Here is a 24,116-nt window from a genome sequence, read left to right on the forward strand (position 1 = left end):
AGGAAACCCACTGCTGCTGACCTCTTGTGCATTCCCCTTCCTCTCTTCCTCCCATGACAGCAACTACAGCCAGCGCCAAAGAGCTGTAGACGACCTGGCTGCACCTGCCAAGGCCCTCTATCACATCCTAGTCAATGGTCCTGGCTCATCTGCAAAATCTGTGGTGCCTTAGTCTCTACTCTTCATAATCCACAAGAAATGATCTCATAGCGGACATGTTCTTTTATCCCTTTCTTTCTTTGGTACACAATCTAACATGGGGATTTTTTTTTTAATCATGCATCAAGCTATGGCATTTTATGAAAAGCTTGCCCAAAAGCACACACGCTTGATGTCTCTACCAGTCAGCACACTAAATCCACAGCAGTAAAATCACATGTGTTGTACTTAACATGCCTGCTTAATAGCACTCTGTCGTCAGCCTGGCGTTCGGTGAGGGAGAGAGAGAAAGAGAGAGCTCCCTTTTCAGAGGCCCGATGGGCCACTTCCCTCCACCTATCACCAGGGGCCAGGCCACCTCTCCTCCCCTGTCCCCCTCCATGTCTCTGGGCAGCACTGGAGCCAGTAGCTCCTTTTCTTCCACACCTCTGGCTCCACCAACACTTAAATGACCTGGAGGACCAGACTAAATGACTCCATGTTACTGCTGCCTCTGTCTCTGTTCCAAGCCTGTGTGACAGATAGGAATACTATACCCAAGCAGACTCCAGGGCAAAATGCCTTTCATAAGAAGATGCCTTTAAGAGTGTAGTGAATCATTCCGGCTCATTTTTAGCAGTTTGTCACCATCATTTACTACATTTCACTGTACTTGTCACCATAATTTGCAACAGTTTATGTAATGATCTATATAGAGGCTTATGGGCACTACAAACATGTGTTAATACTTGGGGCCAGGATCAGTATCCTCATCTAAAATGTTCTAGTTCAATCCTACTTAAACAATTTCACAGTTCTGTCATAACATTTGTTCACCATTTAATTAATGAATCCTTTCACACATACGCATTCACGCATGAAATGATAATTTCGTGCTTTAGTAACCATCAAGGCCAACATCATTTTTTTTCAATGTGTCCCTAACTGACCTTGGACAGTGAGGATGTCCACGTTGGGGCACATGACCCAATCACGTAGAGGCCATGCATTTATGTCATTACAGTGCCGTCCCATCCAAAATGAAATTTCCTAATTTGCCATGGTGTCTTTACTGACACCCCATTGGCAGGATGTGAACGAGACATCCTGGCACCGAGGCCTAGTTGGTATGTCAATGCAAAAATATTCAAAACAATATTTAATGAAGCATCCATGCATGTTAACAAAGCCTGAATAAAGCTGAAATAAAATCTTTTCAAATATTCCCTTCAGAATGGCGGTGGTGAGGATTGATTGGCTGCTAACGAGGAGGGTCCTATGCAGGCTGCATATTTCCACTGTATTTTTCGCAGTAGGCTAAAGAATGTTCTGTGTTAAAACGAAGGGGAATAGAACATGTCTCATGAGGTTGGATCTCTGATTCCACTAAAGTAAAAAGAAACGGAGGTTGGCCACAGAGTCCAGACAAAGACGTCTCTGCCTGCCAGAGCTACGTACTGACCACAGCTATTTTAATGGACTTTCCTTTGTAAACTTTCATCTAGACGCCGCCGTCAAAGTCCCCAAGTGTATCACTTAGCTAATCTCCTCAGGAGGTGTAGCCAGGACAATTTGCTGACAACATTTTTCTCTCTTAAATCCACTAAGTGTTGAAGTAGTGTCTCATTATACTCTCTCATTCCATCATTTGCCATAGAATAGATAGTATCCAAATGAATCTTGATGATAGTTGATATATCAGAATGTTCTGGAAGGGGTGAATCTACACGGCATGAGACGAGGGCACAAGCTGACAGGAACTCACAGATGGGCAAAAAAGGGAAGTGACATCATAATGGAAACTTGGACTGTGCTGAGGTGGAAACTGAAATGGATCAGGCAGAGGCGGTTGATACAGCTAAAGTATCTTTGGATCAGGTAGCCTCAAGCTCTGGACATACTGTATATCAAATCAATCATACTGCTTTGAAAAGGACCAACTGGTATTCTGGTGTAAGATAGGAATTGAGGTAGCTGCGTTGCTGTTTGTGACGTCCCACTCGGTATGGACTGGCCGACAGCTGTGGAGGAGGACATCACAAACCCCTGAGGGAGCTGCTGTAAAAGTGAATGATTTCAGAGAACCCCCTGGCCCCTCACCAGCACTGCTTTCTCACACTCGCCCCCACAGAAGCCCATCCAGGGAACACAGGGCTCTGCTCCGAGACAGGAAGGACCTCCACTGGCCTATGAACCTGCCTGGCCTCCCCGACACCAGGAGGACTGGCGTCCCTCTCCACACAACAGGCACCACAATCAACAGCTATAGGAAAGGCCCTGGGGAACAATGACAGGATTGTGTCGGCCACTTTTCAAGCACTGGAAAGCATTGGAAATGTGAACGCTGGCAACCATAGGGCTTCCTGAAGATCTGAGTAAAATATGATCTCATTAGGAAGCCATCAGGTGATGCTAAAGGAGCGCAGAACTGCAAAGTAGGCTATAGGTTAGCATATGCTTTCTTTCCATAAAGATGATCTGGAACAGAAGGTATGTGGGATTACCCGAGAAACCAGCACTATTAGGTGACATGGCTGGATTCAGGTGGTGGGTTTGGCACCCATTACAAAGGTGTTTCGCCAAGACGTTAGCTCATAAGGCTGAGATATTTTCTTTTAAAGGCTGCAATCAACATAAAATGAAACAAAGGTCTATTCACGCGGAACACAAACTATTAATATAACCAATAATTGTGGGGGAAATGTTTGCAATCTGTGTCTTATATAAAACCAAGTTTCAAGGTATTAATTCTCAAATTATTTGTCCTGAGAGGGAATATTGTTTGTGCGCTGCAAACACTGTGTTGGATAGAGTAATGCCTTCTTTTTACATTATTTGACAGTTTTACAAAACACATGGAAAAGTCAAGAATTACTTCGAACAATGATCACCCAAAATATGTAATGTATATGCTAACAGTGGCATTCAAACCTTACAGTACATAAATACTACAAAAAAGGGGGTGGGAATGAAATGTAAATTACTATGCAGTATATCAGTTAAATTTCCAGGTAACCTCATCAGTTGGCATTTTAGGGATTTTGAGGGATTAAGGAGATTTTTTGGGTCATAAAACTTGAAATTCTTTTTTTGTGGCTCATTGCCTGTATGTTACACCATGTCACGCTAACACCTTCTAAATGACCATCTGGGAAAACTATTAAACAGGATGACATGTGGTGAGTGTTATGTCCAGATTAGGTTATGTCCAGGTTATGTCCAGAAATGAGAAAACTAGTCCCTGGAAAACCTTACTCAAATCTATCAGAACATTTAGAATGTTATATTTGCTGTTATTATTACGTTATTATTTGCATAAAACTATGTAAATAATTTATGCATGACATTATCCAAAAATATAAATTGATAAGATAAATAATTTTCACTAGTACTTACTACTTTATTATTTATTTTACAGTATGAATAGCATCAAACAGTAATTAAGTAGACGCAAGTCACACTCTTCAACAACAAGTGACCTCAATCAGGATGAATCGTAAGTCCCTGCTCTGCTTTCATCTGACCCCTGAAGCAACACAGACACACAATATACAGATCTGAACCAGAGGGGGTTGCCAACAGACCAACATGTGAGTCTGTTTTAGGCAGGCTTAGTGTAATGACACATGGTGCTAAAAGAGGGACCTGGACCCCACTGATGCATGTGCCATAGCTGTCAACTGTGTACCATCGTGAACCGAACCAGAACTTTGAGGAAGTAAGGATGATTGACCCTCGGTGCACAAATCTAGCTGAACTATGCAGATGAAAATATGGAGTGGAGTAGATGTGGAGGATGAAGTGCGGCATATTAAACAAACCAGGGGGGTGAGTGAATCTCACAGGGGAAGAAAAAGACACATAAAAGAGACAGGTGTGTTGTGCAACATTAAAAGAACAAATGTGTTGTGCAACACATGGCTGTGTGCATAAAAAGACTATGTACAGTACATAAAAATTGTATCCACTGACCGTACTGGCAGCTGGGTCCGTTAAATCCTGGCGGGCATTCACAGATTTGAGACGCACCTTCTTTACACTTGCCCCCATTGAAACATACCCCATAGCTGCAGACCGCTGCAGAGACAACACAAATAACATTTAATCACACTTGTGAGACAGTTCATCATCAATCTGGAACACATAAGGAACAACAGAGTGGAGGAAGTAGAGGAGAAAGGGATGGCCAGTGATTCTGAAGAGATTTATTTTCTCTCGCACATTACAATGTCATGTCATGTCAGAACTGAGACAAATAAATAAAAATGAAAGACTGTGCATACATTGAAGCTGTCATAAACATTTAACAACACATGAAAATAAATGCATTTTGTTGTACACGATCCTGTGTGACAGCCAGAAGGATGCAAAAGAAACAAGTCAATTCTATTTACTCTATTAATGGTTTACTGCAGATTAACTAATCTAATACCACTTCATAGCTGAGGGGGTCCCAACATGAGAAGTTTACATGGAGGACCATGTCTACTACACTCAGCCTGTGTGGAACGCCACTCATTCACTACATAGTACACTATATTCTCAATGGTGGATGCTCAATGGTGACTTCAAGGCAGCGCTGCGACCGCAGACTTCAACCCTAACCCTAACCCTTAACCCTAGCCCTTGCCTAACCCTAGTGTCTTCCATGCAGCGCTGCCTGGAAGACAACGTTGGGGGCTTAAAACACCAAACATCGCACTGTATACACTAACCATCATACACAGTAGTTATACACCATACAGTGAGCTATGTAGTGAATGTATAGAATGGGTCAGCCAGTTCGTTTGGACTGATAATCCAGGTGGCTTGTGGGCCACCTGCTGTGTGTGTAATTCTACACCTGTCGGACACGGGCCCTCCTGCTTGTTTTTGACAGTGATGCCGCACTCCACTGAGCTGTGACCTCTTCCTGTTGACCCTTCCTGAATCTCTCCTCGGGTCATCTGCCCTGGTCAGCAGAAAGTAACACTCCCTTCATACATGCACCCCTTGACAGTATTCCCCTTCATTTTGCCAATGGACATAGCTCAGAGCATGAAATATTTGGACGAGAATAAAGTATCTAAAATCACAGGTCCAAAATACATACACACAGCTTTTTTAGTTTACATTTGTATTCATAGATATTCTGGATTTGTACAGAAAACCATATTAAACCAACATATGAAACCTTAAAGTCAAGATTACCATGAAATGATTAAGAGCCAAAGAATTTTTTTTTCATGTCAGATATCTCCAAAATATGATTCACATCATTCGCACAACACTGACAGTAATGCAAAGTGAAAGTGAGTATTACAAACACATGTCAAAGACAATCCTTCTTAATGTATACACACATACACAAATGTATGATGTGTGTGAAGACCAAACCCTCAGGGCACATATGACTAAGAACTGGATATATTTCAGCCATTTTTAAATATATATATATAAAACACACGTTCAATTCATTACAACGTTTAAAAAAATATCTTAAATTGCAAATTGCAAGAGTGCCTTGTAAGCTGAAATATAAATATTTGTCAATGCACTAGGTCTCGGTTCTGTTGACACATTTGTTAATATTTACTGTTTCAAAAACATTGACAGTCAAGGCAATCAACATGATATGCATACTGAGCAGAGTTTGTGGTTTCCTGTTACACTTGTTGACGTTTTTAATACCCATTCATTACATTTTTGAGCAGGAAATCCTGTCATCTATTCAAACACATTTTACAAATTTACAAATAACACTCTAAATAGAAACTGTACAGTACAGACACTAAACTTCAGGTATAGACCCTTTCAAGAGAGTTCCATTATCAGCATCATAGTTGGCCCCACAAGGCTTCCGTTTTAACATTCCATATGTTATCTTAATGCAGAGGAAGTAGACTGGGAACCAAATAGAACGTTCAAGCATTGTTTTTGTTTTTATTGTTGAAAGGGTCTATGGAACCATTGCGTGTTTGTGTACAGAACAAGACTAAAGAAGCACATTTGAACCCAATAAAACTGAAGAGGGAAAGAATGTTTCAGTGGTGAAAGAGAGATTATTGTATTCACTGGAAATAAATACAGTGATGTCTAAAAATATGACGAATTGCTCTGGTAACAGGGCACAATATACAGTATAACTGGCAAATGGCCACTTCCATCAATAGATAAAAGGCCATTCAATTGTTATTGATTACAACCATGCTTAAGCACAAGTATCCACATTAACAAGCATTATATTCTTCAAAAGCCAAAGCAACTGATGATTTTACACACCCTACAGATGCCTGTTATCTGAAGCCAAATTTGAGTGGTTACGGCTTAATAAATTGGCGATGGAGCAGCAACGAAGAGGCAGAACATTCTCTTATTGAATTAAAAGGCTCTTTAGGTGGTGGACATGTTCACAAAAGCCTCACTTTTAACAACATTAGACATGGGAGGTTTGTCGACTCAAGAAGTGGACTTCATGTTTGGCTGATTTAGAGCCTGAAGTAGTCTTGACATGGGATGGTTTTCTAACTGACCGTTTACTCCAAGTCGAATATCCTAAGTCTTCCAGCTGTCTCTCCGATTGCCTTCCTTCGTCACAAAGACCTCTTGTCAGAGTGGATTAGTCGACTATAAAGGCAGAGGGGTCAGGGAGTCTCTTGGACCGCTCATTCCTATAAAATGCTAGATGAGCAGCAGGTGTCATAAGTTAAGCCTTTCAACCTTTTAAAGGCCTTTAAGCATTAAAACATATGTTTTGGAAACAGTATGTGAGAGAAAATGTTTGGATCTTTGGTAATGAATGATAATCTGTTTGACAGTTAAATTTGTTAAGCAATGAACGAGTGTGTTGTTGGAGATTTCATTCATAGAAGCTTCACAAAACTATTAGCTGGTATGTTTTATTATTTATTTATTATTAAACTTTATAAACTGAAAATATTTTATTCTTTTGAGTTATTCCAAAGCACAACATGACTACACTAATTGGGACAGGGTTATGAAAACGTTCTGTTCTCAAAATGAAACTAAAGCACAAATAAAAAAATATGCTATTGCTCTTTTTAAACTTCAATTTCACTAGTTGCTTTGATGTTCTCAATCAGAATGAAATACAGAACTGTGCTGTCCTGAGCGGACAGACACATACTGTCAAATTTAAATGTGGATATTGTAAAGATACTCTTTGATGCCATATGTTGGGGATGGAAAAAATACCGGGGCACTGTAATCAATTGTTTCCATTTGTTGCATTTCTGGTAGTACTAATGTTGCTGTTCTTTGCCCAACAGAAGTTGTCTTTATGACATGACTTTAAAAAGCCCACCCAGTAATCCCACATAATTAATGATGGTTTACACACAGTTTACCATTCTGCTCATCAAAAACTGCTGTACATGTGTGAGATGAGAGAGCAGCATCTTGCCCCAATCAATACTGATGACAACCAGATAATCCTGGCCAAATTGCACGACTTCAAAAAGGTGTTTGTTTCTAAAGCTCACATTTTACCGACATGTTGAAGAAATTCATCCACCAATTGTACAGTACAATTGGTGAAATTGAAAAAAAAAAACAGAATTTGTGAAATTAAACCAGTGTATCAGAACAGCGTCTTAACCTTTTGAGCATGAAAGGTGCATTCACATCAGAGTCGTCCATGTTCTTGTGTAAGTGCCTCTTGCCATTGAAAAAGGGTGTGCTGTGTTTTGTTCTGTACTTCCAGATTCCCTCACATTCTTGACTCTCTCGCTCACAGGGGAGACATACACCTTTAAAATACATTTGGCACTCCCTCCTCACAGTGCTTCTGCTAGGTTCATCAACTATTTAACAGGAGATATACATCCAAAAACACATGGAGGAATCTCAACTATTCCCAGAGTCAGGAGTGACGTATACGCTCAAAAACAGAAACAAATCATCCGGCATGTCATATCACAGTTTATTGGAAAAGAGTGAGTGGAGGGAAAAAACATATATGATGGCATGGTCGAAGAACAAGACAGAGTGGTGCATGTGCACGTGTCAAAAGCAATATACATAATTCTTGATATATGGAAATTCTCTCTGCAGAGAGCATAAACTATGAGGGATTGGTATTTATTACATGATACTAGATAACTTGTGAAAAAAGTGAATTTGGCAATGCTTAATATTTAGGAGGTGTCTTTTTAGGAAAGTCTAGCATGTGGATTCAGTTTATAGTTTTTGTTTAGCACACTACTTAAGCATATTCTTACCACTCATAATGGTTTGCAGCTTAGGAAGATACTTTAAGATGGTTTTGATAAAGTAAATGTTTTTGTATGAGCTACAAGTGTCTAATAAACTTTTTTACTTCTTAGTCAATATTCTATCAGTGGTTTTATATTTTAATCCGTGGCTTTGAAAGTCATTCCAGTAAAAACTGAATTTTTTTTCTTATTGAAGAATGAAGATCTTATCTTCAACAAATGGTAACACCTGTGTTGATGTCCCAAATACACATTGAGCCCCTGGTCAAATGTCTATACAGCTGACTATTGCGATATTTCTTTATTATTTGTCTTCTGAATCATCAGTATAATATGATCTAAATGTTATACTGCCCAGGAGGTACACAGCAAATTGTGTTTTCAGCTCTACTGTATGTTTACATTTTCGGTAAAAAGTATTGAAATATATCGCAATATGTATTGTATCACTATATGTCGTGATCTATTGTATCGTGACTCATGTATCGTGATGTGTATCGTATCATGAGGTCCTTGCCAACAGACAGCCCTAGTGGGCTCAATGAATTAGGCCCCACTAATTTCCCCTCAAAAGCAGCTCCAATGTAATGGTGGCCTTACAGTACACCTAAACCTGGGACGGGCTCAAACGACACAGTGGGCAAACAGTATATATGGGAAAGGAAATGCAGAGGATAAAAAATGAAGAGGATAAAAAAAGCTTCTTCACCAAGGATGCTGTGTGTGGTATGCAGCTGGGGATTACAATGCCACTCCAGCGTAAAATCTGACCACAAGCCCTGGGCCAGGTCTCATCTGTAACAGGGGATAAGTCCTTTGATGCCTACAAGGAGGCAGCGTCTCGCTCCAAGGCCACTGACACAGACACTGAGTGCCACAACACAGGGAGAAAGAGGGCTTGTCTTCATCAAGAGTTTGGGGACTAATCCACGTGCCTTCATTGAAACAAAACATCCCCATCTCTGTTTTAGAGGGCCTCTGTTTTATCAAAGAAAGTATGATGATTCTAACCCAGGAGGGAAAACATTACCATTTTATGTCAAATACAACAAAGACAACAACAACAACAAACACTGTGCCCTTTAAAAGTGCAATCAGCTTGAGGCATGTTGAGGGCCATTTTAGTTCCAAAAACATCCTGTATGGATTTTAAAAGGTTCAAATCAAACAGCACAATGCTAAACCACTAAACATGTGAGATGCATTGGTTCCAGTGCTGGAGATGGAAATCAACTCTTTAGATCTTAGTGACAAATAAAACTTTCTATTTTCCCTACTTCTGACGCTGCAGGATAATTGCACAGTTTGCCTTTAAGTGGAGCCCCAAAATAGTCTGCGTTCCCAGGCAAAAGGCTCTTTTATGAGGAGTGTTGTGTAGTGCGGGTGTGAAATTAGAGACGGGACACACTTACGGTACAGGCATCCGGTCTCTCCGTTGAGCTGTGACCATCCTGAGCAGCACTTGAACACTGTCTGATACTCCTGTCTGTACACCTGCCGGTAGGCAATATAATATGCAGTCCTACAGGCAAAAAATATATATGAAATCGAGGTCAAGGATGGTAGAAGTACAAAATACCATAAACAAATTTAAAAAGGAATGAATGTGTCAGGTGTGAACATTAAAAGAGAACGCTGGAAACTCATCAAAACATCATACTGAAAACACAGGTCATGTTGACATCAGTGGCCACATACAGTACTGCACTCTTTCTGACCCCTAATAGAAGCCTAGCCTGTCGTCAAAGCCATCCCCAGCTATGCCGTACAGTAAACACTCAAAGCCGGCTTAAGTGATGTGTTTGAAAGATGGCTTCATTCTCTCTCCAAGGGATCGGTGATACTGACAAGCTGAATAAGTGGTATTTCCCCAACAGCTGTGCAGGGGCACTGATGTTTTTTTGCTGCCAATTAAAGAATGCTTTTAGGATAAAAAGATAGACTTGACAACCTAGAATAGAATCAGACACTTGAGGACAACTATCAGCAAAAAGGAGAGCTCTTAAAATACTTCCAGCCAAAAGCTTGCAATACCAGTGGCAAGACAACTGCAAGACCTACTGGCTTTAAACCCCAATTAGTTCAGCATTTGTTCGTCCCATCTGCAAAATGTCACCGCTCAGTCCTTATTTAATGTGGTTTGTTCAGAGCGCATGTAATTGTCCTGAGCTCTGATAGTTCTGAGGGTCTGGCTCTTTCCCTTTGATACATAAAGCGTCTGAGAGCTTTAATAACCTCCTCTCACCGAGAGGATCACTTTCCAACTAAGCCCATACAACGGCAGACAAGAGATTGGGTTTCTGTGTCTGTCAGTGAACAAAGGACTGTTTGGACAAAACATTTGATTACAATGGATCTCTGCCTTCCTGACCTCTTGTTCCAAAAATCATTTGGTAAAGCATTACGGAGAGAAACTGACCTCAAAAAACGACATAACAGGTAATATTATTTCTATGTAGGTACACTGTCTTGTCAGAAATTTGACCTTGACTTTAAACCCTGTTACATAATTTCCCAAAATCCGTCTGGAAAAGAAAAAATGAACCAAACGCCAGAGGCAACATTTGATTGACACATGAACACATGTCACTGGATGACACTGAGGTTGAGGACAAGAAAGAGTTGTTTTTACATGTAGTCATTTGTATGAGTGATTGTATGAGTGAACGGGAACCCTGAGTGTGCTGACTGATTAAGTGGGTGACAGCCTGTAAGGGACTGCTTTCACAACATGGTAACTGTCTTGAATTTCATCCCTACGTCTTTCTCAGTCATAACTGTGAATAAATGATGGTCTGACAGACTGACCAAGCACAGATGTAATCAGTAAGACAGCCTGCTATGGTACTCGTCAGTTGATCAAGTAGATTAAACACTGAATTCAGCTTAGCACAAGCTCAGCTGTGAGATGATAAATTGTATATTTCAGAAAAAGAGATGAGAGAAGACAAATAGATGAAAGAAGTTTCAAGGTTCACACACACACACACACACACACACACAGACACACATACAGTAAACACACACCTCCTTTCATAGCTCATACACCAGGGGTGTCCCATGCATCCCTGCTTCCATACTTTGACCATCCTGGTGAAGGTCTGCACACAAGGTTGAGTCTCATGCCTCAGGATTGTCTCTTGCTCCACACATACATTTGGCCTGCAGACAGAAAAGATGACATGATAACATCACCAATAACACATAGGCTGTGGTATTTATTGCATGGTAATATTGATTAATACATAATATGATTAATCATTGACTTAATGTGGAAGTTAATGGACCTGTGTTGATGACCCAAATTAACAGAGGTCTTTTCAGTCTATACACCACACACACACAGAGAGAGAGAGAGAGAGAGAGAGAGAGAGAGACGCACGCGCGCGCACACAAAGCTAGGGTTAGACTATTCAGCTATTCAAAATAAATTGAGGATTATCTATACTCACATGGACGGCTGGAGGTTCCCAAGAGCACTAGCTGCATGGATCCCAGTGATGAATATTAAAAGGCTAATAGCGCTATGTAGATTCATTTTAGAAATGTTGTAGCCTATTTAACACTATAAATGTGTTAAAAGTTCCGCATGAACTGTAATTTGTTTCAGTCGCATCCTTCTAATGAAAACTCTTTCACCGCAGTCTAAGCAGAGATGCGTGTTTTCTTTTTGCCACAGTTGTCACTTGTAACGCACTTAAAAAAATAGTAGACGAATCCACCGCTGATTCAGCACGTGAGGAACATAGCTTGATGCACCGCGCACGCAAGTTGAAAACGGTCATTATGCCAACTGACATTTGCACAGAAGACCCCTCCTTTGATCCAGGGAGGAGCTGAAGCGCAGGTTGCTTTGGTTCCTATTTCATTTGGAAGCCAATGTCAAGATACCGCCCCTGGACTCAACATTTGAACGTATAATGGTTCTATCTGTCGATAAAGCAACAGCCTATACACTGCTTTGAAATTAGGCTACTTAGTCAGGCTATTTTTTTTTTATTGGAAGTAGCCTTAAACAATAAACCAAGCCTACCTGCAACCTATCTCCAATTACGCATTACTCTCCTTTGAGTTGCTATGCCAATATCACCTGAACACTCTTATTAAATTGAGCGTTTTATATCCATACCATATCCCTGTCTTTCACAGAAGTTTCACGAGGTGTAACTGTTTTGGTTTTGATGGGAATATGCGCTATGGCTCTGCTATAAACCAGAGCCGTAAACTATATCACATCGCCACCTAGTGGTTGTGATTCAGCCGAGCTACTCTAACTCAGCTCTCAAAACAGGTAGTCTGCATTACACAGATTAAATAAAAGTTGGTCAATGAAAGAACGTGTCAGTCCTTCTTCTGTAGGGCATAAATAAAATGAAACAGTACAAAGTTACACAAGACTGTGGGATATTGATTACAGGGGTCGGGCAGGATTATTATTTGTGATCTGGGTGGTGTGGATGTTGAAAAAGATCTCTGAAATAATGTAAGAAAGACTGCAAATAGATCTACGCAATGAGGTTCGGTGAAAATCATCCAACTTCATCATGCTTACGGATGCTGAGTGGAGCTTTCGGTCATTCGCAGGGGATTCTGGGAAATAAACCGAGACAGGCTGCAGCCTCGACTAGAGTTGCAACATGTCTTGGCTAAAATGTGGTTTTGCTATCTTTTTGTATCTATTAAAATGTACAGATGCTGTATTTGAAGACCAAGTGGGGAAGTTTGATTGGCAAGTATTCAGTATTTGATGAGAGACGTGAACATTGCATGACGTAGTAGTTTGAAATTGCAGAAGTAGACTAACAGAAGGTTACAATTTCATTGAAATTAGCTCGCCTAGCTAACTTAGCTAACAAGCTAGGTTGGCAGGGAAAGCCGGTAGATTGGGAAATTATACTTGCTAATGTAGTCATCATAGCAGAACATCGTGATAGCACATGGTTCAGAAGGCATTTGGACATATTTATCTTCCGTAACTTGGCATGTGTAATATTGTAGTTAGCTTATCGCTGTATTAGCCAGCTAGCTGCCAATGTCAAAATTGTAGTCGAGCAACCTTTTTTCAGCTCGGGAGCTGTCGACATTGTAATCTCTTGACTCGATGTGTCTAATGATGTTGCCATTGAGTTATGATGTTGTTGGGAATGTATATAATGTTTGGTCAATGTTGGGCATCGTCTGCTAATGATGATACCAGTTTAAGGTTACCAAACACTTTGAAAAGACTTAGTTTGATTGTACTTAACGTTAGCTAGGCAGCTAAGCTGTAGGATACCTTGCCCAATGTGTAATGCAACATTTGTGTCTACTTGTCAGATACATTGTTATCTGCAATTTTGACACACAGCTGTCTTACGTAACGTACCTAACATTACCGTTTTACAGGAGACAGCAGTACGTGGGCAATGTGCGTTTCGCCTTCTTTGATACCCATTCTCAAGCATCCAAGAAGCTTTTGGTCGCAACGGAGAAGAATATATTTGCCTCATTGAATTCTAGGACTGGAGAATTATGTGAGTAGTCCCTTTCGACTACCCTTGTTCCTATCATGTGGTCTCATATTTCGAAAATCTAGATTATATTATCAGTTGAGATCCGCTGGGTATATTAAGACAGAGATGTCAGCCAATCCGAGTGTCACCACCGCATACTCCGGGAGTTCACCCCATGTTCATAGAGATGGAGAAAGAACTGTTAGTGGTGTATGTATGCCAGTGCCACCAGAATGAAGTGTGGTGATTTTTGTTGTTGTTCACACAGTCTGGAGACATGTGGATAAAACAGGACCAGAGGGAAGCATTGACACTCTTCTTGTTCATGGGCAAGGTGAGTTTAAGCCCCACTAAGATCATCAAAGAGTCATCAAAGTATTAAAATAAGCCTGTTTGATAATATTACTTCTTATACCCCTAGATGCTGTTGTTGTGGTCGGAAATGGACGTCTGCTTCGCTGCTGGGAGACCAATATTGGCGGTCTGAACTGGGAAATTGTGCTGGACACTGGAAGGTGGGGAAAATAAAAAAATAAAAACAGCCATTAATATTTGGCCTATTTAAGTGTTAATAGTGAAATGTTCCTGAAGATAAAGCGAATAATCTATGAACTTGAATGGTTTTAATTTATTTTTGCAGTTTTCAATCAGCAGCATTGATTGGTGTGCAAGACTTTGTCAAATATGTAGCTGTACTCAAGAAATCCGCTATTTCTGTCCACTACCTCTCCAATGGTCATCAGAAATGGGTGGAAAACCTTCCTGACAGGTATATTATGAATTTGTGATTAGTGCTAAACATAACACAGTGTAAGGTCAGGAAATGATGGATTAATGAATGAGATTTTTAATTTACCTTTGCAGTGACACAGTGCAGTACCAAACTGTCTACTCAGGAGGTCAAGGAGAGGTCTTGGTTCTGGGACTGGTTCCTAATTCTCACATAGTCATCATTTCGTATAACATAGAGGATGGAGAAATTATGGAACAGGTAAACGTTTTCTGTGGTTGTATTTCCCTAAACTAAACGATGAAATGGTATAAATGTTATCTATAGAGAGCACAGGATGCACATTTCAAATGTGATCTCTTGAAATTCTCAAGACTTATACAAATATCATCACTAGACCTCTGTGGAAGCCCCATGGATGTCCAGTTTGGAGGAGAGCTGTGTAGTAGTTGGAGCAGGTATCCTGTTATGCATCGACCCCATCACCCTTTCCCTGTACACCCTGCCGCTGAACTCTGAAGAGAAGGCTGAGATGAACCAGATCCTATTACAGGTTTGTGATGTGTGTGTGTGTTTGCCTACTTAACTGTGAAGTTCAGACTGTTTGCACTGTGTGGGTAGTCTCTAGGCTCATGATTCTCATCTCCCCCTGTAGTCTCTGGACCTGGAAGTGGCCCCTGGTTTCCAGCCTGTGCTCACCGCTACCCAGCCCCACCCGGCGAGGCCTCCCCTCACGGCCTTCTTCCTTCAGCTGGGCCCAGAACACCACATCCTGCTCCAGCTCAGTAATGGCATCATCGCCACCCTCAGGGACTTCAAACCTGTACGTTTGGCTCTTAAAACCGCTTCACGGGAGAGGGATACATTTGAAGCCTTAATTGTTTTTACAAAGCAGAGTATGGATTCAGTGTTTCCCAGAGAATTGAATTCCATTTGTGGTTATGATGCTAACCAGATTTAAGCACAATTTAGTACAACCTGGAAAATCATTGTGTGGTGGTCAATGTTAATATTGTGGTGGGCCGCCACAAATAAGTCAATGTATGGGAAACACTGGGAATATATCTGAATACCTTTTTGCTGATTTTTTTTTCTCTTTTCACAGTCACGATTGGCTGCATTTGCCACTACTGGGGAGAAGACTGTAGCTGGAGTAATGACGCCCAAAAATGAAACTGTAAGTTGTGTGAAAGCCTCAGGTTGAGAACAATGATTTCATGGATTTTATATGTTTAGCTTGTCAATGGACCCATTGGTCCTTATTGGTTCATAAGTTGTCAGTGATCACCATCATTAACTTCAATAGGCTTGCAGCATCAACCTTTTCACTGTCGACACGGGCCGAAGGTTATTAGACACCACTGTCATCTACCACTTGGACCCAAATGGCGGGAAGCCAAATAAAGTGAGTAGGGGAAGTCAAGTCAAGTCAATTTATTTGCAGTTATGGCTGCTTTGTGTATTCTACTCAATTGTACACTGGATATTGTTACGGACATGTTAGACAAACAGCACACCTCTGAAAGACCAGACTTTTAAAAGCTTTTTTTTTTAATTAAAGCAGTTTAACTTTTAAACAGAAACTGAGCTGATGAGTCCTGTGTTTGTTTCTCTCTCAGCTGCACATTCAGGCCTTCTTGAAAAAAGATGACTCTGTGGGCTATAGAGCCATGGTGCAGACCGAGGACTTTGCTCTAACCTTCCTACAACAGCCAGGTGGGCAGTTTCACATGAAGTAGTAGCGTGGTTCAGAGTTTACTAGTTTGTTTTATTGATTGTTTTTTTTGCTAAATGTCTCAGACGTGGAACTCATCTCATGCTTGTCTGTGCAGGTCGAGTGGTCTGGTCACGGGAGGAGGCACTAGCTGATGTGGTTACCATGGAAATGGTTGATTTGCCTCTGACGGGAACCCAAGCTGAGCTGGAGGGAGAGTTTGGAAAGAAAGCAGGTAAAGTGTAACACTAATAAACAACAGATTTATAGGTGTCCCCTTAGAACGTATAGAGACATAGACCTTATTGGTAAGTTACAGTGATTTGATCTGTGGAGATGGTATTGTGTTGCTTAAAATCCTACCCATGTTATACAAACAAAAGTCTAATTACTTTAAAATACACTAAACTTTACTTCACCTATCTCAAAACAGTGTTAACAGTCAAACCCTAATATTGTTAGCCTTAAGAGCTTGTTATGTCTTGCAAACTGACTTTTGATTGTCTGCCATTACTTCAGTAAACCTATGTGAATTCACTGGCACCATATCCTAAGTCTTCATGTAAAGGATGTTGTCCATGTGCTTTGTATGACTGGTCTGAGCTTTCCTGTTTGTCTGAAGTTCTTACCGCAACTTCCTGTGATCTGTGCTGAGGGGTATTTCACAAAACCTAGATAAGGGATTAAGCTGGGATTTTTTGGTTATCCTGGATGAATTTAGCCTAGACTTGGTTTCACAAAAGAGATGGCATAAGTTACCATGGGGATTTATTCTCTGCACCTAGCCTGGTCCCGACCAGGCTATCAGCCAAGCTAAGTTAATTCTAATGGTAATTATGTGGTCTTATTGGTTCAGCTAGCTGTCATTCACATCAGACCTCCGTGCTCATTTTTAAAGAGCTTTATTCCATTTATACACTATTTGCTAAATGTATTTGCTCGCAAAACAAAAATGATTGTCTGCCTACTACCATATGGTTATTATTTTAATTGTGATAGCCTTATAATTATTAACATAGGACTAGGTACTCATTGTTTGCTTATTTTATTAGACGTTTGATGAAGAGCCTACTGTAGTTGATTGGAAGTAGAGGGGCAAGTTTTCGAAGGTGTTTTCAACTATAATATAAAGGTATATGTGCATCTTTGTAATGGAAAGCGCTTTTTTTAATGACGTTGGGTGTCGAGACAAGGAAGCATTCACACGTGGGTGCATACGTAAATTTGCATTCAGTTGGTCTACCACGCCTACTCCTGCTGTTGTACAGAAATAGCCATGATTCCCCATTCCAAAAAGGACAACTACTTCATTGTTAGTCTATATCAAAAGCGGCTGTTCACTTTGTGAGAATGACGATATTTTCCGCGTCTTTTTTTATTCCAACCGTGAGTTCTTTGGGGCAGAAACGAGAACGCGCACACATCCTGAATTACTTACACCTGGCTTGACATAGTCGCTCCTACTGATCCTGGATTGGCGTTAGTGAAATGAGTTGAGCTAGGATGACCAGACAACGCTATGTCAAACCTCGCTTTATCACTTATCTTGGATGTCTTAATTCTGCCTTTGTGAAATACCCCTCTGGGCTCGTTCCTCTCTGTCTTCCTGTTGTTTATGTTTCATGTTTATTTTCTTTGCCTTTTCTAACTGCTGCATTTTGGATCCAGCAATTCAAGGTAAAGTGACAAGCTTCCTTCTAATTTCTAAATCCTGTATGTTTCTTTTTTTCCTGTCTTGTTTTTCATTTCAAGCTGTGGGTGCTCCAAGCTGTGTGTGTGTGTGTGTGTGTGTCTGTGCAGTGTTTAAAGTTGCTGTAACATGTATGGATGTTTTTGAAAACAGAGAATACTGGATATATATAGCATTGTTAAGCATTGTTATATAGCATTGTTAAGTAGGACTGTTCCATTGTACTTTTCTATTATACTAAAATTGTTAGGCATATTGATGCATAGTTAAAATATAGCGTTGCATTTGTGTATGGCAGAGAACTTATTTTCTTCCTCTGTGCTGTCTGTAGATGGGCTGTTTGCCATGGTGCTGAAGCGCCTGTCCTCCCAGCTCATCCTGCTGCAGGCGTGGATCGGTCACCTGTGGAAGCTTTTCTACGATGCCCGCAAGCCTCGCAGCCAGGTCAAAAACGAGGTCACCTTTGAGACGCTGTCCCGGGACGAGTTCAATCTGCAGAAGATGATGGTGATGGTGACCGCTTCTGGAAAGGTACGTTTCAGCTGCTTTACAGTTAATGCCCTCACAGTTGTTCATCAGACGTTGAAATGAAACTCGCTGTAAAATCCACACACAAATAGACCATCATGGTCCTTACTGTATGTTCATGTATTTGGTAATCACCAGTATGGCTGGTCGGCTTCCGTTTATAACATAAAGTCAATTACCTCCTACAGCTCTTTGGCATCGACAGCAAATCTGGGAGCATCCTGTGGAAGCACTACCTTGAGAACATCCAGCCGAACTCGGCCTTTAAACTGATGGTGCAAAGGACCACCGCTCACTTCCCTCACCCACCTCAATGCACTCTGCTGGTGAAGGATAAGGTATTGAATTGAATTTACTGTTGAATAAAGTTAAAGTGTTAATATGTCTCAGCACTTTATGCTACAGCCCAATACTTTTAAATACTTACATATTTTATGGTTGGTTTTAATAGGAGACTGGTCTGGCATCGCTACATGTGTTCAACCCCATTTTTGGGAAGAAGAGTCAGATTACCTTGCCTACTTTGCCACGACCAGTACTTCAGTCTTTGCTGTTGCCATTGATGGATCAGGACTACGGCAAAATCCTACTACTCATTGATGACCAGTACAAGGTGAGTTCAGTGGCCATGGGACCAGTACCTAAGCTAGTTGAATGTGACACAAAAAACAACAAGACCTGTTGGCTTTGATTCCTAAACATAAAAACTTAAACATTATATACAGTATGCCTTGATTTTTATAAAAGATGTCCTCAAAATGACCGAGTCTATAGAACTATGGAGACTATAGGAAGCATTGTGACCTGACTCTGATACATTTATCTTTATAAATCTTCATATATCCTCCTGGCAGGTCACAGCCTTCCCCTCCAATAAGAATGTGCTGCAGCAGCTTCAGGAGTCTGCCTCCTCAATATATTTTTACCTGGTGGACACCAGCCAGGGAAGGCTGTCTGGCTTCCGCCTCCGCAAGGTGAGCATCCATCTCTGATGGAACTGATTGGTCTAGACTGTAGAGCATACCAAAAGCATTCTTTTTTTTTTGAACCGTTGTGTGACCTTGTGTGATCTTCTGCGACTTTGTGTCCATGCTAGGATCTGTCCACTGAATTGATCTGGGAGGTGGTACTCTCCCCAGAGGTCCAGAAGATTGTGGCCGTGAAAGGCAAGCGGCCCAATGAGCACGTTCACTCCCAGGGTCGCGTCATGGGAGACCGCAGTGTGCTTTACAAGGTGAGCGTTTCAATCATTAATCAACAATCAACCTACCTTCTTCCTCTACTCTACTATGAACTTTGTATTTACTTTTGATCTATTAGTCTGTTAAGTAGATTAAAATATTAATTACAACCAGGGTAGGAATTTCACGACGGTAAATCAAAGGTTTACAGGCCACTGTGGCCTTGGTGCCCCCTTCTTTCAATATTCTGCTTTGCGTCCGTCTTTAGCTATTTTTATTTAGCCTATGGCCTGTCAAAATAATCTTAGCATTCACACCGCAAATTAATTCAGTCTTAAGCAGTGGAGAAAATGACAGCGCATAGCAAGAAAGAAAATGCGTCCGAATTAACCCATTCTTCTCAGTTGAAATACTTGCGATCGCTAAGTAGCCTACTCATCACACAGACACATGTATCACACTCATAAAAAAGCTTTTTCTCAGCTTTTAAATGATGTTAGCCTCTAAATGCTGTGGTGAACGGTTTGCGAGAAAGGTAAATAATATAATTATATTTAATCATAACTTAGGCTACACAAGGTTCTGCGCCCATCTCCCTACCCATTCATCTCGGTGGAATTCTTCACAAACTCTTCTTTCAACACACAACAAACCATTACCGAACACAAAGGTGTAAAGCAATCCCCTGTACAGTTAGCCGTTCCAGAGTATTTAAATTTGCAGCAAGGTCTACATTCATGTCTCCAACTTTGGTCTTTGGTTTCAAAATGTGTTGAAATTGTTCTACATGATTTCATAACAGGCCATATACAAAATAAAGGTTACAAATACTGCCTAGATATCGGTAAATATTAAAATCAGTGGATATACAGCTGACTAAGAGTTTGTGATAGGAGCCTTAATGATCACAAAATGCTAAGCATGCATCTAGGCTATTTGAGTTTCTTAAAGATGAGCTGTGCTTAAATTGTTCGATACATGATTTCATAACAGGCCAAATATAAAATAAATGTTAACTATAGCCTATATATCTATAAATATTAGATGATCAGATGATTTACAGTTATATGTAATATGTCATGTTTCATGTTTTTGTAATGTTTCATACAGTGATGCAGGTCTACTGCTGTGATACAACACAGGCTAAATACAACTTTGATCATTTTTATAGCCTATAGTTAACTTTGGCCTTGGTGCCCTGACATGTGGCCTTTGTGCAGCCCACCAAATATGCCCCACTGAAGGCCAACTGGCCTTGCCCCTAAAGTGGTGAAATTCCAACTTTTTTTATTTTGTCCTAATGCTTTTATTTATTTACCATCATGTACAGTGTTTTGCTTCAGTTTATGTAAAACACATTGAATTGCCTCTGTGTTTGAAATTGTCTTTATTAATAAACTTGCCTTGCCTACTATACCTGCCATACTTTAATCCAAACCAACATAACAACCTCAGATAGTGTATATACAATGTCGTCTAAAAAGCTTGTTCTCTCACCCTCTCCCCCCCTCAGTATCTGAACCCTAACCTCCTTGCGCTGGTGACCGAGAGTACGGACCCCCACCAGGAGCGCAGCTTTGTGGGGATCTTCCTGATCGACGGCGTGACTGGACGCATCATCCATGAGGCTGTGCAGAGGAAGGCTCGAGGACCCGTCCACTTTGTGCACTCTGAGAACTGGGTGGTGGTGAGCAATACTTAACTATCATTCACTGCTCTGCTGCTACTGGGTTAGTTACTCACACATGTAAAATATCCGTAGCCTTTTTGAATCTCAGGTACAGCGTGTGTTGCTACTGTCTTGAGCCAGTTATGCATTGTTGTTGTATCCAGTGTCATGTTGTGTATTTTTAATTATTAGGTTGTTGATTGGCCACTGTGAGAAGTCCCCAGGAAGTTAGCATCTTTCCTGTGTATAAACTGAAATTCTATGTAGACATTAATTTAGAATGAGTAAGATGTATTTGCTTTGCATTGTTCAGAGCCTTTTTTATTTCTCCTCATTATTCTCCCTTTTATTTTCTCTCTCTCGCTCTTTCTGTCTCTCCGGTACTCCCACCTTCCTGCAGTATGAGTACTGGAACCTAAAAGCCCGTAGGATTGAGTTCTCCGTCCTGGAGCTGTTTGAGGGAACCGAGCTGTACAACAGTACCGTGTTCAGTTCCCTCGACCGGCCTCACCCTCCTCAGGTGTTGCAGCAGTCCTACATCTTCCCCTCCCCCATTAGTACCCTGGAGGCCACACTCACCGAGAAGGGCATCACAAGCAGACACCTGCTGGGTAAGCTCAGCCTTAGGAAACAGAACTAGGAGCATAGCATGGCTATTTTACGTTTGTTGTTATTGTTATTGTTATTTTGTTGTTTGTTGATAGTGTTGTCTTCAGGGGTGCGTTTCCCAAAATCATAGTTGCTAACCTCTTAGCAACTTAGTTGGTTGGCAATGGAAAGTTGCGTTGCAACCAACAAAGTGGCTAACTTAGTTAGCAACTATGGTTTTGGGAAACGCGCACCAGGGGCCTAATGTTTGGGCCGTTTGTCTGTAATGTTAGTAATCACAGGCGTAGTCATTGCTATGCATCAGGAGCTAGCTGTCATCATGTCCGTTGCTTATAATTGGCTATGTTTATGCGTTTGGTTAGTGGGGCTTCCATCAGGGGCTATCCTGTCCTTACCAAAGATGTTCCTGGACCCAAGGAGACCAGAGCAGGTTTCTGACCAGAGCAGGTGAGTCAAAATGCCCCTCACTGCATAAAGGCAAGGCAAGTAAGGTCAATTGAGATGAAGGTATAATTTAACCTTGCCTAAAATTTTAGTTTTTGGTATAAAAATAAAATAAAAACTTTGTGTGGAAAGAAAATGTTCAAACAGTACTGGTTTTCAGGGAGGAGAATCTGATACCTTATGCCCCAGAACTGCCCATTCGAACTGAGTGGTTTGTCAACTACAACCAGACTGTATCAAGAGTGAGGGGAATATACACTGCCCCTTCTGGTCTGGAGTCTACATGTCTGGTGAGACTATACATTCTATGTAACCTTTTCTTACTAAATATATCATTCAAAGACTATTCAAAATCTTTGTGTCTAGGTACTTGAATTTGATGTTCTTTTTTCCTCTCAACAGGTGGTGGCATATGGTTTGGACATTTACCAGACGCGTGTGTACCCCTCTAAACAGTTTGATGTGCTGAAGGATGACTATGACTATGTACTGATCAGCAGTGTGCTGCTTGGACTCTTCTTTGCCACCATGATCAGCAAAAGACTTGCTGAGGTGAAACTGCTGAATCGTGCATGGCGGTAAGGCTGCCCACCCTCCCTGGGCCCTGCTACCAGGCAACCAACCACCCCCCTGTCCTGTCTTTAGGTGGCCAATGCCAGGGGACCACCAGAAGCCTGTCTTACTCTGCAAGAAGAATTATGTCTTGATAATGATAGCAAACAGAGCTGCCTTGTGGAGGTGCCTGCCTGCGTTTGGAAGAATAAATGTAATGGTTATAACTGTTCGGGGAAACCAATTTTACACTTCATGTCAGTCCATGGTTCATTAATGTTTTCTTTTTTTCACCTCATTCACTTTGCCTACATTTATCTTACATTTGTGTGTCTTGTGCCTTTCAAGGTACACTATTCTGTGGGGTACGATTGTGAAATTGCGTATTTGAATGAGTGAAATGAGGTTTTAGCATAAAAACAAATTGTACAAATATGATAAACATGAAGAAGGGGATGTTGCTAAGTTACATACACAATGCAGTTGAAGTTTCTCTCCAGATTCTGAGACGTAGAACTGAGTGCTGAAACAATTTTCCTGTGTATCGTCTTTTTCTTTTTGTACGCAATGGCTATTTTGTCCATTGTATTCTTATGTGGAGCTGGAGACACATTCAGGGTTAAGCATAAACCTGTTGGGAAAGCCATTTTGAATTAGTTTTTATGTTTTTTTTGTTTTGTTTTTTCATTTGTTTTGATTGCAAGATGTTGATTTGTTGTCATTTTTTAAGGATGTGAAATTAGCTAAAGTAATTAGTTCTGACCATTTTGTCTGGTGCACTGGATGTTTTTGTCTGTCTTAAAAAGTTTTAATTTGAATAGTCATGCTTTCTCCTCTGAAACATCTTTGTGTGTAAATAGTATTTATGATGCTTTTAAGACTTCCTTAAAGGTACAAAAATGGGACACACATAAGATGATCAGCAGTGATCACTTTGTGTGTTTGATTAATTTATAATCTTGCTAATGCTTTAAAAATAAGTTGTTATATAAAATTGCTAAGGAAAAAGCCTTTTATAAATTCAATTACTTTGGAGTAAAAAAATAGGTGTATGTCTATGTTTTCCCTAACTTGACACTAAAATATTCTGAAACTCTTGCAAATCATAATTTGTTGCTGAAGCTGAAGCTAAAATAAAGTTAGATTTTAACCTGAA

General features: G+C 40.7%; 2 protein-coding genes across 2 annotated transcripts in view; one reads left to right on the plus strand and one right to left on the minus strand.

Moving 5' to 3' along the window:
- Positions 1-12,045, minus strand: part of megf6a (multiple EGF-like-domains 6a) — a 128,936-nt gene extending 116,891 nt beyond the window's left edge. The window contains exons 1-4 of the mRNA XM_076277017.1: positions 11,804-12,045; positions 11,379-11,513; positions 9,764-9,873; positions 4,111-4,215 (exon numbers count right to left, since the gene is read on the minus strand). Of these exons, the coding sequence (XP_076133132.1) occupies positions 4,111-4,215; positions 9,764-9,873; positions 11,379-11,513; positions 11,804-11,889 (436 nt within the window). The 5' untranslated portion in view covers positions 11,890-12,045. The remainder of the gene's footprint in view (positions 1-4,110; positions 4,216-9,763; positions 9,874-11,378; positions 11,514-11,803) is intronic.
- Positions 12,046-12,959: 914 nt separating this feature from the next.
- On the plus strand, positions 12,960-24,116 carry emc1 (ER membrane protein complex subunit 1). Its single transcript, XM_076275939.1, has 22 exons — positions 12,960-13,080; positions 13,737-13,864; positions 14,112-14,177; positions 14,265-14,358; positions 14,484-14,612; positions 14,708-14,834; positions 14,971-15,126; positions 15,229-15,396; positions 15,679-15,750; positions 15,880-15,978; positions 16,193-16,289; positions 16,406-16,522; positions 18,309-18,508; positions 18,694-18,843; positions 18,957-19,118; positions 19,360-19,479; positions 19,602-19,739; positions 21,200-21,373; positions 21,756-21,966; positions 22,327-22,411; positions 22,569-22,698; positions 22,811-24,116. Exons 1-22 carry the CDS (start codon positions 12,989-12,991, stop codon positions 22,988-22,990), a joined length of 2,895 nt encoding a protein of 964 aa, XP_076132054.1. The 5' UTR covers positions 12,960-12,988; the 3' UTR covers positions 22,991-24,116.

This window comes from Alosa pseudoharengus, unplaced genomic scaffold, assembly GCF_046254945.1.
Source record: "Alosa pseudoharengus isolate Yale_2024_CS ecotype anadromous, Long Island Sound unplaced genomic scaffold, YU_APseudo_1.1 YU_APseudo_1.1_scf_9, whole genome shotgun sequence".
Lineage (NCBI taxonomy): Eukaryota > Metazoa > Chordata > Actinopteri > Clupeiformes > Clupeidae > Alosa > Alosa pseudoharengus.